Raw genomic sequence first — 19,732 nt, 5'->3', positions numbered from 1 at the left:
ATAATCTTATTGAAAATATTTTATTTTGTGGAAATATCACAGAGGCATTTGAGTGACGGACATGGTTCTTCTAATAAAAATTGATCTGTACATATATATATAGCTACTTGAGTGTCATTCAGTGACTGACATTTCCTCTTAGTGTTTGGTGTCTGCAGTCTCTACTCTTATACAAAATGATGATATACAGTAAGACAAAGATCTGTATGTTGGATGTATCACTGATGTTAACTGTCTTATTAAGAGGAATTCTCCGCTTGCTGGAGGCAGTAAAATAAGCTTAATCACAAGTGCCTGTATCATAGCGGTAAAATGATGAACTGCGAAATCTTCAAAGGGTGCTTTTGTCGACTACATTATATGCACTCATTTGCCTCACAAAGACTGGAGAAGTAATGGTGAACTACAACTTCCATGTTACTTTGCTTTGGTTGTCATGGTAACGTTTGACGTCAGCCCTCCTTTTCTCCGGCAGTGCCTTGGACTGATGTGATTGGAAGGAAACCCCGTGGACTGCATTCAGTCGGGCGGCTGAGAGAATCAGCTGTGGCTTGGTACACTGACATCTGCCAATACTCAGGTATGAAATGACTTGCAGCTTTTTAAAGTGCATTTTGAAACTCGTATGTATCATCTTAAGGTCTTCTGACTTTTCATTAATCAGACTAGCTATAGAGATTCATTGTCTCCAGTTGGTAGCAGGGTTGCGTCTTGCGACGCTCATCAATCTAAAGAACAATGGCATGGCTAGCTTAGCTAACGTTACATTGTGGGATATGGCTAATGTCTGGTTTCAAAAGGAAATGGCAGACGGAGAAGGCGTGTCTGTCGAATAATTGAAGCTCTGAAATTTTGGCACTCATACAAACGGCACATTTTGTTTAAAACGAGGGTATTTAGCGATTTATTAATTAAGCGGTATGATGCTTGTCATCTTAAGTTGAAAGTTTTTACAATTAGGTGCCTAGTGTTGAAAGGAAAAACGAGGTTAATTGAAATGTATTTTCTTGTGTGCCACCAGGCGAGCAGCTAGCTTAGTTCAACTGCGATACACACCTTTTTAAAGGCGTCGCGCCTACTCAGCTGTCTCCTGTTTTTCCTTGTATTCTTGTAGTTAACATTGTGTGTAGATATTTTATTTGAAATTGTGAGCATGACGGGCTACCTATGAAGTAGTCACTTTTATGCAAGACTTTTGCCTGGCGTTACTCTTTCAGGAAATAGACGGGGCCATACTTGAAACGAGTCACGCGGGCCTGAATGTAGCGGTTGTTTTTTCATTCACTGAATTGCGTTTCTACGGTGAGATTGTGTGTTTGAGTTTGCGAGAAGCGCTTTTGGGTCAGTATCGGCTACAATAGTGACTTTAATGCCAGTATAATGTGTCCAAGCACGCTTTACTTTGCGCACTTTAGCTTCCGCTTTTTGGGCAAGCCACAGGTACAGGGAAGGGTGTGGTGTGTGTACCGGAGGAACAGAGAGGCGCATCAGAGGCGAGCCAGCAATACAGGATTGAGTTCTTATTTTTGTCCGTACGGTGTCCACTAAATTATCTCTTGGCATTATATTATTCTTATCATCCCTTCTGCACATCTATTTGCTGATTAAAGTCGATGCATATTAACGTGGTGCATTCTGCTCCTAGGCGAGGGGTACACTGACGGGCAAAGATCGACTTCCTTGTTCACACACTTGTGCTCTTACGGTTATAAGAAGTTGTTTACTTACGGATAACATGACGGTTACAGTATCTTTTAAAATTTCCTCGCTTATTTGGCCAAAGATTGGAACTGAAAAAAGAAATGAATTATTTTCTGTATGTTAGGATGGATCTGAACACAACACACTACACTACATGTACTGGAATGGAAAAAAGGGATTGATTTTTGTGTAAACCCACTGGCTGTTTTTGATAGGTCAATCGGATGTAAGCTATTGACATAGTAATGACAATTCCTATGTGTTGATGTGTGCATAGTCTACATAGTGCTTTAGGCTGTAAACTCTAGCTGGTATTCCACAGTTCTTCTGTTACAAGTCTACAGGATCTCACATTGCCCTGTAACTTGCAGGGCTAATACTGTACAAGATGCTTAGGTGGCTACTTGTAGTGTTGCTGTGCAGGCTTTGTTGGCATATTAATTAAATAGATCTACAGCTTTGTTTACTGGTCTTATTTAAGCACAGGTATCCCTTAAACAGAAATATCTCAGTTTTTTTCAGTCGGTCACAGTCTTTCTTTATGACTATAAATAAATCCTTCAAATGACAGGAAAAACTTCCACGGTATGCATCATTGTTGTTCCTTGTAAAGGTACTGAAAGACGGGGGGAAACTCAATTAAACGTGTTAGGTGATGTGTGCAGTTTTTTTTTTTTTTTTTTTTAAGGACCCACATTCATTATTGTATTTCCACTTTGACGCATTAAATGACCCTGAAATGAAAAATTGTATCTGCTGGTGGAACAGAAGAGTTGTCATACTACTTTTTAACTTAACTGATTTCAACCTTTTCTATGTTCTCCAGTGAACAGTCATGTCTGAGGCACCTCAGAAGGAACTGGTGCAAAAGGCCAAGCTGGCCGAGCAGGCTGAGCGTTATGATGACATGGCTGCTCTGATGAAGTCTGTGACAGAGGAAGGCCTGGAGCTGTCAAACGAGGAGCGCAACCTGTTGTCAGTGGCATACAAGAATGTGGTGGGTGCCCGTCGGTCCTCGTGGCGCGTGGTCTCCAGCATTGAGCAGAAGACCGAGGGCTCTGAAAAGAAGGTAGCCTTAGCCAAGGACTACCGGGAGAAGATTGAGACTGAGCTGAAAGAAATCTGCCATGATGTCCTGGTGAGATTCATTTATTATTAATTCATTATTTTTTCTTTTAGATTGGGGGGGTTAAGAGACATGGCTGAGATTGTTTGGACATTTGCAGTGGAGGGATGGTGGATGGTGTGGTACTAGGAAATGGGCTATTGAAGCTGAAGCTAGTAGTGATGAGCAGAAAGGCCTCACAACAGACTAATGGATGGAGGAGATGCAGAGGGTCAAGAGAACCTTTGAAATGATAAACTCAAAGTCATGAAAATTTGTTACACATATACTTTTAATATGTTGCTGAAATCTTTAAAGTTGAGGCTGTGGTGATTTTCCACAGAAATATTCCACCAAAGGCACAGGAAAAATAATGGGAATTTGCTTAAAGATTAGCATGAACTGTGTTCCCCAGGTTGGGAGGGGGGGGGGGTGTAATAGAAATAATTCAGTCTAACAGTACACCATCCTTGCTGTGACCTCAATGCTAGAACATAATTGAGTTATTGTTAAAGATCATCTCGGCAATAGTGGTTTGCATTTGACCTTACTGATGTATGTAATGAGTCTATCAGCATCTTCTCATTTGAATATCCTAACATACTTTACTTGTCCTCTTGGCAAAGTCAGCTTTGCTGTATTTTTACTTTTGTACCATTGTGGAAAGGGTGTTTATCTTGATGCCCAAAAATATGATTACAGAAGTATTCTGTAAATATTACAAAGATTGTAATGGAAAGAGCGCGTATCTTTAAGACTAGTACTTATACAGCACACTTCTCTCCATTTTTTTTAATTGATTAATGAAAGCACTTTCTATTACAAACTTCACCAAATCACTTACACATTTACACACATACAAGTACATTTTTATACACTAAAGCGCCTTCTAGCATTAACACTCCAATGGATGCATAAGGGAAAACTTGGGGTTCAGGGTCTTGCCCAAGGATACTTTGATATGCAGAACAGAGGAGCCAGTGATCAAGCCACTGATCATTTCAATTGGTGGAAGACCCACTCTACCTCCTGAGCCACAGCCACATCTTAATAAAAATAGTGTACATGTACATACGTGTACATACCTTAATAAAAAAAAGCAGGTGAGATGTTAGAACGCTTTTATTTTTATTTTAGTGGACACTCAATACAATAGACAGCTACTTGGGGTTTGTTAAACCTGAGTAGCGAAAAGACCGCGAGGGGGTTGAAAACGATGTGCCGGGAGTCCGCTGTTCTTGCCGGCTGTAATAATCCTCGACCTCGCTGTCTGCTATGGAGCTGGCGGGTCACAGACGTCTCTGAAAACGTCGGAGCGCGTTTGGAAATATATGATATCTTGATAAATCGAGCATATATTTGAAGTTTACACAGCTACATTCTCGCTTGAAAAGAACTTAATACTTTATTTTGTGACCCAGAAAGAGTAATATTTAAAAGTTTTTAGCCCCGCTTGTCCACCATTGCCGCGTTTGAGTTTTGGACGAAATGCATTCTGGGATATTTAGCTGTACCAAGTCCACACAAGTCACCACCGATGCATGCTCGATAAAACGGGCGGAGCGAGAACACATCCGGGACTTTTTCGCGTTCTCGGCTTGATGCTTACTTCGAATTGGAACAGTACTTGGTCTCCGACTGATGACGTATCACAAGTACACGAGAAGGCAAGTACGCATATTGAGAAAGGCCCTTTATCTTTAGTTACCAGGGACAACTTGAGTCTCTACTTTGGACTGTCCAGTTGAAGTAAACTCGAGATTCCAAGTTTAGCATGCTGGGAATTAGGGATGTTCCTGGCGACTAATTTCTTTGTCAACTAAATGAGGCAAAAAAAAAAATCAAGTAACTGGCTATTTAAAAACAAAAACACTCAGATTTCAGGTTAAATTTAAGAACCGTTCAACTACAAAAAAAACTCCAAGCAAAGGCTTTTTTAAAACGTTAGTCACATTCTTCAGTAATGAGTCATGCTGCCCAACTGTGAGGCACCTTGCAATCATGCAGTCATGTACCCTGGGGGCTCCTTTGGGTAGGACAGCACCTGTCCACCTCAGCTAGCTCCTTTCGATGTGGAGGAGGAATGGCTCTCTTCTGAGCCCCTCCCGAGTGACTGAACTCCTCATCCTATAAAGAAGGGAAAGCACATCCACCTCTCAAATAACGCTCAGTTATGCTGCTTGTCTCTCTGATCTTTTTTTTTTTTTTGTCTTTAAAAGAACTAACAGTAATGGTGTTAACAAAAAAATCAGGCCAAGATAAATGTTTTTTTGGCGTTTCTTGATCTGGTGACAGATGTTTGCATAACATTAGGACACGCTATTCACCGGCAGTGGTTAGAAAATAAAATGTAAGACAATTAGATTAAACAACTATTACATCTGGTACCAGCTAGTGACAATAGTAACTAGAAAGTGCATTTTCTGAAGAAACTGCAGTGTGAATGCTGAAATCTGAATGTATCCACTGAAATGAATTAATTGCTGAATGTTAAGTTAAAAATGTTGAATGAGCTGGAAAATACAGAATTTTTAACCTGAAAACAAAAGTGCAAAACTTTCGAAAGCTGATGTTCAGACAGAAGAAGTTGGAAAATAGCTGAACATGTTTAAAATGTAAATTAGAAAAAGATGAGTAATAACAAAATAAAATTTAGAGTCCGAAAACATCTGAATGAATATTAAAAGTTCATATTCTTTGAATCACTGAATGACTAAAATGTGATCCCTCCACTTGGATCCACACAGTTTAAAAAGTTTACAACTCTGAGCTTTGAAAGACACGCTGTTGGAAAGAGAACAACAATGGCTACATTTTGAGGGTAAAATGATGGCTGTAGAGCAAACACTGTGGACACAGCAGCAGTTGAAAGAGAAGTGTTTAAGATGAATCTTGGCAGAGTGAGAGACAGAGCTCGTTAAGCAGGCAGGTGTGAGCCTGGTTGCTATAGTGACTGCACCCAATGGCTCCATACACACGCACACAGACATGCGCCTCACTTCTGCTGCTTAAAATAAACAGAAAAGTCAGCCCGAAACAAATCCTTCCCAAATGAAAAGTACAAGTCGTATTGACAAAATTCTGACCCTGAAAGAGTTGGAGGGAAGAGGCTGTGCATTGGTGACATTTATGAAAGAACCATAACACCTATTACAATAATAAACACATTGGATGAAAGAGGGCAGCGATGGCTACGTTTTGAGTGTAAAATCATATCTGTAGAGCAAACGATGCGGACACAGCAGCAGTTTTAAGAAAAGATTTTAAGATAAATTTCCCCCCTCCTCCCACTCTACCAGGAGTCTAAAAAACATACGGAATAGATAATAAAATTTTAAAATAATAATAAAGATTAGAAGAACAATACTGTGAATGCATTCACAGTAGCATGAATGCTTGAAAAACGCTAATGATTAGTTGACTAATCGTGCATGTCCCTACTGGGAATATAAATGCACACATGGTTATCTGTTTGGAGGGTTACAAAGCCCTCATCTTTCTTTTGGCTTGATCAGCTTGCTGCATCTACATTCTGTTACCAGATGAAGTGTTTGTATTTTTGAAAAAGATGCATTTGTTAACTCCACTAATAGTTTACTTTTTCTACTGATCTTAGCCACTTGTTTTTGTGTTAACTATTTTTATAATTTTTGCAAACATATTAAGTACTCTATCCATCTGTCGGAGCTCTGCTTCTGTTCATCCCTTTCCCTGCGCATTATCTGCCCGGTGACTCATTGAGCCCTAATCCTATAATGACAGAGGCTGAGCTACAAATGTTCTGGCTCACTGCTCTCCACTTCCGCCAAAAAGCCTTATGGGGACTGAAAGAGAGAGCCAAATGGGCACATAAGGGGTGTGGGACAAGTGCACCAGCAGTGCGTACTTTAAGTGGACTAGTTTGTGAGCTTTCATCTGGCCCAGTCTAAAGACATGTTTATTCCTGTTCTTAGTAGCAGGACAAAAAAGCTGTTGTCACAGAAAGTGCAAACATTACTGAGGATGCAAAATATTTCACTTAAATTTCTTCTTTTAAGGTTGGTTTTAAGCAATGTGATGTTAGTACTTGTTACATAATATAATTGTAGCAGTGAGTGCTCCTGCCTCATGGTGCCTGCACAAACACGTGTGCACACACCCTGATGCTCACTCTCACTGGCATGAATAAGATGAGGAACCACGTGTTAACTGGAAGGAATCTCCATGCAGACATAGTTTGTGCATTACTGTCATGTTTAGAAATATTAAGTTATTCCATATTTTAGTAATAACTCTCTGTTCTTAACTTGGGGATAGAACTTAAGATAAAAATGTAATGAAAGCAGAGTTGCTGCTACGTTGTTGTTGGGTTTGTTTGTTTTTTATTTACTCCCCATCATGCCATGGTTGTAGTTTTGATTTTAGCCTTGCCAGTGGCCCAGACCTACATTGACATCCCAGAGGGCTTCTCTGTTCAGTCACATCAGTGTAACAGCACTCACGAAATGCTTTTAGACCATTTTTGTAATGTATTTCTATCTTGCAACATTTATTTTTCCCAAGGAACAAAACTCAGCTCATCATGTTTTTGGAGGTCATATTTAAGACCTGTGAAAACATATAAATCAAGATGTTATTTTAATGGAGGTTTAACATTTGGTCACCAATGCTACAAGGAACAATTCTGCTTTGCCATCTGTAATCTCTTTATTGCACAGCTCTTGTGAGAAGTGCAAATGGCCAGATGGAAACTACATTAAAATTAAAATTAAAGTATTCATTCATCGTTGTATACAGGCGCTTTGAGTACTCCGGGAGAGTAGAAAAGTGCTATATAAGAATCAGTCCATTTACCGTTAATGTTTGATATTGTTTCATTGCTCTTTAATATAGCACATTACCAAGGCACACTCCCACTAAAGAAAGGTATTCTGTTCCCTGCCTGCTAGTATTCATGTTACCCTCAGAACTAGGGTACCAAGTGGTGCATCCTTGTGTGGTGAAGAGCCGAGCTGGGTTCTGAGTGACCTACTTCTAAGCAAAAGCTCATCAGGAGTTCAGCAGCCTGGCTTTCTCCTCTTCCTTCACCCCTGTTGCTTTTCATCCACGCCCTCTTTTTTCCTCTGCCACAAATTTCCCATCGCAACCATCTTTACTCCACACTTGTCCATTCAGCCTGTCCACGTTTTTGTTTTTAATTGGACTAGGCAGAAATACCTTTAGCTTCTCCTGTAGGCTCAGGAAACAAGTGATGAGTAGAAATTGAATATTAACAGCACGTGATGTAAGAATACAGTTTTTTGTCAATGCATTATGCATACATTTACAATAAAGGTCACAGATGACTGCTGCCGTTTTGGCTTCAATGTTGTAAAACGTGCTTACATATAGGGCTGTGCAATATGACCAAAATGTCATATCCCGGTATAAGATGTCTATCGTCCCGACAACGATATAAATGACAAAAATTTAACATTTTCTGTCAATTCTGTGAATCTCGGGCAGCTCGACTTGCATGAAGTGTTTTCAGCTGGGCGTTGTGTACCTGGAGTCGAGTGTTTCAACCGATGCGTGAAACTATACATTTTTAGACATAAGTTGTAATGGCCGCAATTTTCTTTGAGTATTTATTACACGGCGTGCTGCGGGGAAAAGCCTGTTCTAACATTTGAGTCTAAGGTTTATTTTTTGGCACCTGATGGCTCTTTTTTTGCTTCTCATCTGTAAACACTGCATACTGTTTCACGTGATTCAATTTATTTTGAAAAGTCTCAACAGGATCTTGAGCTTTATTGTGAAAGGTTTATGTTTTATGTGGAAAATAAACAAGCGGACGGCGTGATGGTTTTACCGTCGTTGTTGCTAACGACAACGCATAAAAACAGTTGCTTGTCCGTCCGTATTGTGGTTATATTAAACATAAGAGAAAGAGAGAACTTTAAGAAATTAATATAGCCACTACAGTGACCATCAAAACGATGAAAAAATATTGCCGTAAACAGATTATTTTGCGACACCACGAAACAAACGATAGCGGAAAATGAAACAATAGACGTTTTATATCGTCGTCCGATATATATCGTTATATCGAACAGCCCTACTTACATATATTAGATAACATGTTTTATATGCACTTTGAATCACCTTGTTGTTGAATTGTGCTATATAAATAAACTTGCCTTGCCTATTATATTAAATATCTTAGTCCATTGTTTTCTAAAACTTTGCTGTCTGTTTTTGTTTTCAAACAGGGTCTCTTGGACAAGTATCTTATTCCAAACGCTACAGCAGCAGAGAGTAAAGTCTTTTACTTGAAAATGAAAGGCGATTACTATCGCTACCTAGCGGAGGTGGCTACAGGAGACACCAAGAAAGGTAAGCTCCATTTCAGTATGGTGATGGTTTAGATCTTTGGCTGACTGAGATAAACTGAAATATACATATTAGATAAGATATCAGTTAACTTGTGAAAGTATCGGAGTGTACTGAATGACTGTGCTCTTTTCTTTATACTATTCTTTTGTAATTATATTTAAACATTTTTCTCTTAACACCACAGGGACTGCACTTTATTTTGTTGACTTGTTACAATGACAATAGAGATTCTAATTCTGAAGTGTCAAAATGTCCTCCTTGAGTAAGAGGTAGGATGAATGTACTAAGGGCTAAAAGATCTTTGGTAGTTGCTGTCAGTTTTTAGAAAACTTTGAAAAAGATTACATTGAAGCATAGGTTCTTTTATTTATTTTTTTACATACGATACCTTTTATTTGGTCTACAGTGACCAGCTTGGATTACTTGAATATTTTTCTTGGGATCAAATCATTATGGTCCTTTCAGGGATTTCCTACTTTTTTTTTTTTTTTGACCCAGATGCCCCCTAGTGGTTGGGGGAAAGAAAGCATGCCAGTGTCTACAAATGAGACCGATGCATTCCCTCTTTGATGGTCTCTTTAAAGTTACTAAACTACTAATACTGGGAACATGGCTGAAAATTGTATTTTATACTTTTATACAGTCTAGTTTTATATTAAGTTCTGTTCTTTTTAAAATGCATAATGGAAGTCTGTGCAGGTCCCCATGGGTTAAACCAGTCAGATGTGTGTGTGAACAGGACAGGACATCTGTGGTAAATAGTTTGAAAACGCAGCTCCACTGCCCTTTCCTTTCTCTTTCAGGCATCATTTCAAATTCACAGGAAGCCTACCAAGCCGCCTTTGATATCAGCAAAAGTGAAATGCAGCCCACACACCCAATCCGTCTTGGTCTTGCCCTTAACTTCTCCGTTTTCTACTATGAGATCCTCAACATACCTGAAGAAGCCTGCAAGCTCGCCAAGCAGGTAAACTCATTACTCCACATTGCTTCTGTTTACATTTCTGGAGATTTTAAAGTGCTAACTGTAATGTTATTTCTCTGCTATCAATCTTTGAGGACTCAAGTGTAAATTTGCTGTTAAATACAAATGACAGCTAAAACCTGTGTACACAAACACAACAGCTTGTTTTAGGCTATCGAAATCTCACCGAACTGTGTTTTTGAACCCTGTAGGCCTTTGACGACGCCATTGCAGAGCTTGACACCCTGAGTGAAGACTCATACAAAGACAGCACACTAATCATGCAGCTATTGAGAGATAACTTGACGGTAAGTTACATTTCTTAAATCTTACTACTGAAATGACATTTTTCTTCACAAAATGATTTACCTGACTCAGACTAAAACTTTGTGGTCAGCTCTGGTAGTCCCAAATAAGTTATTTAACATAGGTCTGTATTTTAACATTCCTTTAAGATTAGATGTTAATGATTTTTGCTGTCCTTGCATGTTTGCCTCTCCTCTGCCGGGTCATTAATTCCTTTCTTCCCACTTACTGCTCCTTCTCTTTCCACAGCTGTGGACCTCGGACAACCAGGTTGAAGGCGAGGATTCAGAGCCAAGAGATTGAGCCAGACCCCCGTAGTCATCCCTGTTGTCCTGCCATTGTCCTGGCTCATCTTCATTATGATCATCAACACTGAGACCACCTCATTTTGATCATTGTCATCCAACTCTTTCCATCTTTTTTTCTATCTAAGGTCTCTCAGTACTCATCTCATTCCCATCGGTTTACTATTCCTTCTTTTTGTAGTAACTGTGGGGAAAGGGGAGGGGAATTCAAGTGGTGTGGTGGGAGGGTAAAAGTGTTTGGGTTTAGATGTTTTTGGGTGTTGCATTATTAAGGTGCTGGGTGAAAGGGCAGTTTCTTAAACTCATGAAACATGCAGCAGGTTAAGTTTGTAGAAGTAAGAAAATATTTAAGCTGTATGTGCTGTACTACTCATTAACGGTGCTGTTTTTGACCATCCTTTGATGACACATTTGTGCTTGACAAAAACAGGAGCTGCCTCCTTATATTTGAGGTGACAACAACTGAGTTTGTACATGGCAAGGGGAATAACAGCAGAGGTAAAGACAGTGAAGATGTGATTGGGAGAAGGAAGCCAAGATTTAGTTGGAAGACAAGGTTACATTCTACATACTGTTGCTCAACTTTCTACTCTTACTATCTTTTTTGTTTGTTTTTAGTAGACTGCTCTTGTATTTTTATGCATCAGTTATGAGGTATAGAAAACTTTGAAGAACAAAAGAGCACGAGCACACAAGCTTGTATTGTTTTTGTTTTGTATTGGCACGGCAGTTTAAAAAAAAAAAGAAAAAAAAGAAAAAGATCCATCTGCGTATCTAATTAATGCTTTTTCAAATTAAGACATTTTGTTTTGTTTTTTCCTTTTTCTCAGTACTTGCCTGAACTGCATGGTGGTAAGAAGTAGTTTTTGGAGGAGTAAAGAAGGTTGTTGTTGGGCTGGTTAGCTTTGTCTGTCTTTGGAATTTTCTTACAGGACACCCAAGCATAACTGTAATTTTTGGGGGAAATGTGTAATTTCATGTAAGTGGAATAAAAAAAATAATTAAGTTTAATGTGTCCATTTCATTGCTACATTGGTGGGATTTGTGTTACAAGTTACCACTATACCCACCTTTTTTTCCACGCAGCAATATAAACGACATGCAGAATCTAATATAATGGATTAGTTACAAATACCGGTAAATAACTACTCTACAACACTACAACACAGACCACATCTGGAAATTGGAGATGGAGAAATTCAAACACTAAAACGCCTTATACACATCTGAAAGCTGTTTGATGGGATTTAGAAGTACACGTGTTGTTTAGCTGAAAATACTTGGAAAATCTAGAAAAAGGAAAAACGAAAAATTTGTGCTGCTCGGCTCCTTGGGTGTGTCTGCTGCTTCACTACCTTAGCTGTGAGCGCCCAGAGCACAGCCATGTCAGAGAAATGCTGAGTTGCTGCCGCATCTTTCAGAACCAACCCTCCAGTGAACACGAGTGCAATAAATGACACGGGAGTGTTCCTGCAGACGTTTCCCTCAGCTTATCTTCCTTGTGGTGTGACAAAGGTTACATGTTCACTGCATGTGAAGGATAACGCTTTATATTTTAGATAATGTCTTTCGTTTTCCAGGACTACGTCCCAGTAATCAGAAAAGGCAATGGCTGACCGAAACGTGATGGAAGTAGCGTTGTTTAGGACACCAGGTAGTCTCTGCCCCAAGCGTCCGTGGTCTGTGCTTTGCCACCACAAGTATGCCCTTGTTGTTCCTTTTCCCCTCGCTTTTATAGGCGAATAATCACAAGAAATTCGTGAATACACGCCAATTAGAATACAATGTTGAAGACATAACTGAACATATAAGCCTCGTAAGGTGTAGAAAACAGTAAATCTTAAACGTTTATGAGACAGATTATGCGTCAGATTTTTAATTGTAAATTAAATATAGAGTTCAAATATCGCGAGATGTGTGACGTCAAGCATTGGTAGCAAACGCGCCGTGGTTTCGAGTGGAACAGGGAAACAACCTCCGCCGACCTTTCTTTCAATCCTGTAATCCGTCTGCGTAGGGTGTGCTCTGGGGCTAGTCTCGGCACACATTTTATTATGAAACAAACCAAAAGCTAGAGAGCACACGCAGACATATTTTTATAAGAAAAACAAAAATCGGTGAAGCAGGATTTGATTTGCCAACTCAAGCAACGCGAAGAAGACGCTGCCAACGGATAAGAAAGAAAGACTGAACGAGAAGAACGTTAGCAAGCTAAGCTGTTAGCCTCATTGTTGAAAGCGTGGGCGATTAACTTTAGCCAGGTATATTGTTAACTACTTGTTTTTTACGTTGAAGTCAGTTGTCCTTTCAGGCATACGTGTTAATTATAACATTTGTTTTGCAAGCTACCGAAATTTGAGTGCTGTAAGTGATTGCAAAAATTGACATTTCAATTTGGGCCAGTCACATCGGTTAGGCCACGCTCCGACATTTTGCTAATCACGCTAACTAGCCCACGTTGTTAACGGTTAAGCGATAACTGCCTGCATTGGTGTAGAGACGGATATAAATAATCTCTCAAATCTTAAAAGGCTGATTTTGGTTGACGATTGTCCTCAAAATATCGAACTTGCAGTTGAGACGTAGCCTGAGAACACGCTTCGCCAGCCATGAATCCCAGCGCGCCTAGCTACCCGATGGCCTCCCTGTATGTGGGAGACCTGCACCCAGACGTTACCGAAGCCATGCTATACGAGAAATTCAGCCCGGCTGGACCCATCCTCTCCATTAGAGTATGCAGAGACATGATCACCCGTCGCTCCCTAGGCTATGCCTATGTGAACTTCCAACAGCCAGCTGACGGTAAGTTTACCGCGATCTATGTCGAGCATGTAAGGAAATGTGGTACTGACAGACTCCATTTTGAACATGTACCGTGCTACCTCGTTTTATCTTTAATTTTAAACATGTGCTTTATTAAATTATCAACATGCCATACTACTAGAATAATTAAATCACGAAGAAAATGGAAGTAAGTGCAACATATTTGTTTATTTGTTTTAGCCGAAAGAGCTTTGGACACCATGAACTTTGATGTAATAAAAGGCAGGCCTCTCCGTATCATGTGGTCTCAGCGTGACCCCTCACTGAGGAAGAGTGGGGTGGGAAACATCTTCATCAAGAATCTGGACAAATCCATCGATAACAAGGCCTTGTATGATACATTCTCTGCATTTGGAAACATCCTGTCCTGCAAGGTATCATCCTGTGGTGCCATTTCTTCTGGCTGTGTTTTGTATATGAAATCAACTAATTAGCATGACTAATGATTGGACCGTTTAAAGCCTGTAGAGTTTCAATTGTGTGGAATGCATGTTGTTTGTGAATGGTTTTGACCTCCTAAAATCTTCCTTCTCCAAGGTGGTTTGTGATGAAAATGGCTCAAAGGGTTACGGCTTTGTGCACTTTGAGACCCATGAAGCTGCTGAACGGGCCATTGAGAAAATGAACGGCATGTTGCTCAATGACAGAAAAGTGTAAGTGTGCCTACTGTTGTACAAGTCTGTGTTTGAAGGAGTGTGATCAAAGTTTGTGTGTGACTGCATCTTGTTCTCCTGTTTTGCCTAATGTACTTTGTTGTTATAGAGCTTAGTTTTAAATCGTGAGGGAACTGAGCTGATAGGATTTATTACATTTTGGTTTGAAGCAGTGAAGTTCACTTATCGCAGTAGCTCTAGAGTTATCACTCCTTATTACATAAGCTGTATGTTGTTTTCCCAAAATGCTCTCTTCAATGTCTGACGCTCATTTTACCAACACAGGAGGACTTTCACCCCATTGTATTTGATTTAAACTTTATCAGAATATATTTTGATGAAGTTAGAAAATAAATTTTGTATGTCATGTTATTAACAGATTTGTTGGACGATTCAAATCGCGTAAAGAGAGGGAAGCTGAGCTTGGAGCACGAGCCAGAGAGTTTACTAACGTTTATATCAAGAACTTTGGCGAGGACATGGATGATGAGAAGCTGAAGGAGTTGTTTAGCAAATATGGTAAGATGGCAAGATTTCAGAGACACACTTTTAATAATCACAAATGCTGTTAGTATGATTTGCTGTGTTATGTGTTGATTAGCTCTTGTGTTTTGTAGGGCCTGCCCTCAGCATCCGGGTTATGACTGATGAAAGTGGCAAATCCAAGGGATTTGGCTTTGTCAGCTTCGAGAGGCATGAAGATGCCCAGAAGGTTAACAGCTTTGTTCTTTCTTGGGAGGCGGGGGACTTTTGGTATCTCCAGAGGCTTTGAAAAAGGCACTTGCTGTAGTTTATTCTTTGAATCCAAACCTAATCATGACTTTTGTTTTGTTGTAGGCTGTAGATGAAATGAACGGTAAAGAACTGAATGGCAGGCAAGTCTATGTGGGCCGTGCACAGAAGAAAGGGGAGCGGCAGAATGAGCTCAAACGCAAATTTGAGCAGATGAAACAGGATCGCATGACCAGATATCAGGTTTGTTGGCCCATTTCTTGGTTAGAGCACTTTCATGCACCACATTGTGTCACAAGAACAATTTAAGGAAAGCTATCTTGCGTCTGATTGGTGCAATATTTAATTTCATTGCTGTGATGTTGGAGCATAACCTGAAGGACAGTAGCAGGAATGCTGAACTACCGTCCAACAGTTTCATTGTGATTTTCCATGTACCAGGGTGTCAATCTGTATGTGAAGAACCTGGATGATGGCCTTGATGACGAGCGTCTGCGCAAAGAATTCTCCCCATTTGGCACCATAACAAGTGCTAAGGTAAAAGCTTTGAGGGGTTTATTTGTGATCGTGAAATTAACACGGCAATAATTAGACAAAATGCTAACCCATTTTTTTTGTTTCCCTAGGTGATGATGGAGGGTGGACGGAGCAAAGGCTTTGGCTTTGTGTGCTTCTCTTCTCCAGAAGAGGCCACTAAAGCTGTAACAGAGATGAATGGGCGTATTGTGGCTACAAAGCCACTGTATGTGGCCCTTGCCCAGCGGAAAGAGGAGCGTCAGGCTCATCTAACCAACCAGTACATGCAAAGGATGGCCACTGTTCGAGCTGTGCCCAACCCTGTCCTTAACCCATACCAGCCTGCTCCACCTTCAGGATATTTCATGGCGGCTATCCCTCAGGTGAGTCAACAACACCCTATTTAGTACTTTTCCATGACATAAAACTCTGTTTTGGTCAACTGTACCAGTGTGCTGTGTTTTTTGGAGTAGCAGTAACTAATGACATGGCTTGATTCTTCTCAGGCTCAGAACCGTGCTGCATACTACTCTGCCAACCAGCTGGCCCAGCTGCGCCCCAGCCCCCGTTGGGCTACTCAAGGAGTGCGTCCTCAGCGTAAGTGATTACATGTAGATTATACGTATGCAGCCTTTACTTAAAAAGAGCTAAAGTCTAATGACTGTTTGCTTCCCCCCCATCCCCCCTTTCCTTCTTTTAGACTTCCAGAACATGCCCAATGCTATGCGCCCAACAGCACCCAGGCCTCAGGCCTTAAACACCATCCGTGCAACCGCCACCACCAACACCCAGGTCCCACGCATGATGGCTTCTCAGCGTATGCGTAAGTATTTTATCTTTGACTTGACAGGAATCAGATGCATTTAGTCTCCTCACGAGCCGATGATGAGTTGATGCAGTTTTGATCAGGCTCCTCTTGCTGTTGTCATTGCAGCCACACAGGCGCTCAACCAGCGCCCTGCCAATGCTTCAGCCGCCGCAGCCCCAGTGCGTGCCATGCCCCAGTACAAATATGCTGCTGGTGTGCGCAACCCTCAGCAGCACATGGCCTCCCAGCCACAGGTCACCATGCAGCAGGTAAGAATGCCACTGACTTTGATATCAGTGGATGTAATTCATAAATATAATTGCTGCAAATTTTCTAAATGTACACCTTCAGGATATTCAACATTAAATGCAGTTGTACTGATTAATTTTTTTATAATTATTAATTTTATTTCCCCTCTCCCCAAGTGGGGTTCAGACTTTAGAACCTGGCACAGTTATGTGCTGCTTAATAAGCAAAAAGTAATACAAGTATTCATGACTATATGGGTCATTGTAATTCACGGTCTGCTTCAAGTGGTAAAAGTGTGATTGTGTAGTCATTAACACCCCCCCCCCTCCTCCTTCTTCAGCCGGCAGTCCATGTCCAAGGACAGGAGCCTCTAACTGCCTCCATGCTGGCTGCAGCCCCACCTCAGGAACAGAAGCAGATGCTGGGTAAATAATTAGTTCAGATTATAAGGAAATAAGTGTAAATGCTCATGGCACGTTATACTCTGTATTTAATTGTTGACTTCTTCCTCCCCTTTAGGTGAGCGTCTGTTCCCTCTGATCCAGAACATGCACCCCAGCCTGGCTGGCAAGATCACTGGTATGCTGCTGGAGATTGACAACTCAGAGCTGCTTCACATGCTTGAGTCACCTGAGTCGTTGCGCTCAAAGGTTAGTGAAACAAGTAATTTCTAATAAATGTGGTATTTCGTAAAGGATTAAATTGCTACAGATGGCCTATGTACCTCATAACTGATGTTTAATGGGAAGTGCAACATATAAATTGGTTTCATAAATGTAATGCTTTTGCAGGTGGATGAGGCTGTTGCTGTGCTCCAGGCCCACCAGGCCAAGGAGGCTGCTCAGAAGTCCTCCACCCCTGCTGGTGTTCCCAGCGTCTAAGGTGTGTTCTCAGGAGAGACATTTTAGGTTCATTCATAAATTGTTGGTGTGCAAATCATATTAAAGAGAAGAAGCAAATGTGTATTTGAGCCCTGTGTTTTTCTCTCTTGCAGATCGAGCATTTTGAAACCTGCTTCACCGATGGAAAAAGAAAAAAAAACTTAAACATTGAAAAACCTAAAACTCTGAAAACATCGCAAAATGATAAATTATTTCTTAAAAAAAAAAAAAAAAAAAGAAAACGATTGACTCTGCCAGGTCTAGCGATGGTTTGACTAGACCTTGATCATAAACAAAAATTTGTTGAAAAAAAAAATAGCAAAATAGAGAAAATTGAGATAATTAAATTTGAATGCATTCCTCTGTTTTATGTCATTTTACTGTGTCAGTGCTCAGAATATCCACCCACTTTAGGAAGGTGGCAGCTGGGCATCTTGAAAGGTGATTTGTATCGTAAACTACTGGCTGTAATAAACTCAATAAATAATTTGGGCTCTCTGTTTAGTAAATTACTGCAGTTGTCAACAGCTACAGGTCATACATAATTATTTGCTGTCAAGAGTTGATTTAATGTATTGGTTCTATTTTAAAGCACAGCCAGCTTTCCTCCACCAGGTGTCGCTCTCAGGCAGCAGTTTCCAGATTACACACTTTTCTGTGAACTATGTCATCATACATTTGATCTCATGCTTGTTTCGCTAAAAAAAAGGGCCTGCTGGACTACATGCAGAAAAATTGACTATTAAATAAAAGGACAAACAGTGTGTTGAATTGATTAGTATCCAGACTGATTGGATCCTGTTTTGTTCCATAGAAACTTTCCTGGAATAAAAAAATGTTTCACTTTTAAGATTCTGATAATACTGATTTAAAAAAAAAAAATATTAAATTAACATTGAAGGTTGATAGTGGGGCAGGCTTGAGGAAGTGTCTCATCAGCTCTTAACAATTGAGTTTAAAGCAAACAGTTGTACTCTTATTTGTTTTGTAATGTGTGGAAGCCAATTGCTGTGTATTTTGTTGCCCTTGAAAGGTCAGCTTAATGAAGCATCAGCAAATGGAAAAACGCTGTAAAAACACAAAACAGAAGTGTGTTTGGGGGGACGTCAATGTGACTGAACCAAAACGGGAAGCATTGCACTGAAGCGGAGAACACTTGTGAAAGAGGAAAAAGTCCACAGCAATGTGTGCTGTAATCGCATGATTTATATTATACTCTAGTACATGTTTGCTATGAGCCGTTCACTTTTGGCTTGTCACTTTTGTTTTTTCTATTTGGTGGTGTTTCCTTTAAATGCAGTGCATTTGACCTTTCAGGGACACCATAGGTATTCTGATGAAGAGTGCCCTGAGTGGGTATGTGTGCTGTTATCTGTTTATTGTATCCTGTCTTGAAGTTTCAACAGTTCTTCTTACCTCACAATCTGTGTTCATGTTCCTACACTACAAATTAGTGAACTGTTAAAATTATTAATAGTAGTATCCCATCTTCTGTCTTACTCATTGACACTTTCCAACCACAGCAGAGGGTTTTTGTATGATTTCGTATATACGAAGTTGAGGCAGCAGTAAGAAAAGAGTTCCTGTTTCTTCGAATGTCTACAAAACATTTTATCAATCCAATGTTCCATTTTTGTGCACTTTTGGATGTAGTTGTGAGTCAAATGCTTATTTTTCCTAAAATTTTGGAACAGTGCTTTAATCTCACCTCCTCACACATTCCTTTTTACCTAGAATCTGTGTTTTTATCAGGACCATGGTGATTACTGCCTGATTGCTCTAGTGGACTAAAATATCTTTTATACATAACCCCAGCTTCTGGCTTTATAGATGCTCTAGGTTCTTTCTGCATCTCCCCTCACACTTGCCTGATTTAGTCCTTGCTTTAAGCTGTGGGACATATTTCAAAACCCAATCCAGTACATGGGTGACCCAAAACAATGTTCCACTGGGATTTCATAGGATTATCCAGCTTTGCTGCTTATGGTGTGTGTTCATATCAGTTTATGGTTCACAGAGGAAGGATTTTCATTAAATACATTTCATCCTCACTGAGAGATACATGTAAATCACCATTGGTGCTATATGTGCCTTCAGTTCTCAGAGGGATCTTTGTGTTAACTATGGTTGTGGTTTTCTTTTGGGGTATAAGGATGAAGTTCTTGTGTAGCCTGATTAGTCCTGTGTAGGCAGCTATACAATGTACAGCATAAACAGGGACTTTGTGCTTACACTGACCTGCATCTATTGATTTAAAAGCCTCCAGCTTACCCTAGATTCCAGCTGCCACATGATTTTCAGTCTTATTCAGACTTTTTGGCAAACTGTCCTATTA

The 19,732-nt window shown here is 40.2% G+C and overlaps 2 protein-coding genes across 2 annotated transcripts; both read left to right on the top strand.

Moving 5' to 3' along the window:
• Positions 1–463: 463 nt before the first annotated feature.
• Positions 464–11,746, top strand: LOC102198359 (14-3-3 protein zeta/delta-like). Its single transcript, XM_005742928.2, has 6 exons — positions 464–580; positions 2,528–2,839; positions 9,037–9,160; positions 9,964–10,127; positions 10,337–10,432; positions 10,680–11,746. Exons 2-6 carry the CDS (start codon positions 2,537–2,539, stop codon positions 10,731–10,733), a joined length of 741 nt encoding a protein of 246 aa, XP_005742985.1. The 5' UTR covers positions 464–580; positions 2,528–2,536; the 3' UTR covers positions 10,734–11,746.
• Positions 11,747–12,679: 933 nt separating this feature from the next.
• On the top strand, positions 12,680–17,567 carry LOC102198637 (polyadenylate-binding protein 1). Its single transcript, XM_005742929.1, has 16 exons — positions 12,680–12,996; positions 13,311–13,537; positions 13,739–13,932; positions 14,096–14,211; positions 14,591–14,730; positions 14,829–14,923; positions 15,049–15,186; positions 15,385–15,480; positions 15,570–15,842; positions 15,966–16,056; positions 16,160–16,282; positions 16,394–16,536; positions 16,857–16,941; positions 17,036–17,166; positions 17,308–17,398; positions 17,511–17,567. The coding sequence occupies exons 2-15, from the start codon at positions 13,345–13,347 to the stop codon at positions 17,395–17,397; spliced, it is 1,908 nt and encodes a 635-aa protein (XP_005742986.1). The 5' UTR covers positions 12,680–12,996; positions 13,311–13,344; the 3' UTR covers position 17,398; positions 17,511–17,567.
• The last annotated feature ends 2,165 nt before the right edge of the window (positions 17,568–19,732 follow it).

This window comes from Pundamilia nyererei, unplaced genomic scaffold (assembly GCF_000239375.1).
Source record: "Pundamilia nyererei isolate P.nyererei 1_Seehausen unplaced genomic scaffold, PunNye1.0 scaffold00125, whole genome shotgun sequence".
NCBI classification, from domain to species: Eukaryota; Metazoa; Chordata; class Actinopteri; order Cichliformes; family Cichlidae; genus Pundamilia; species Pundamilia nyererei.
This window is presented reverse-complemented; position numbering and strand designations above follow the sequence as displayed.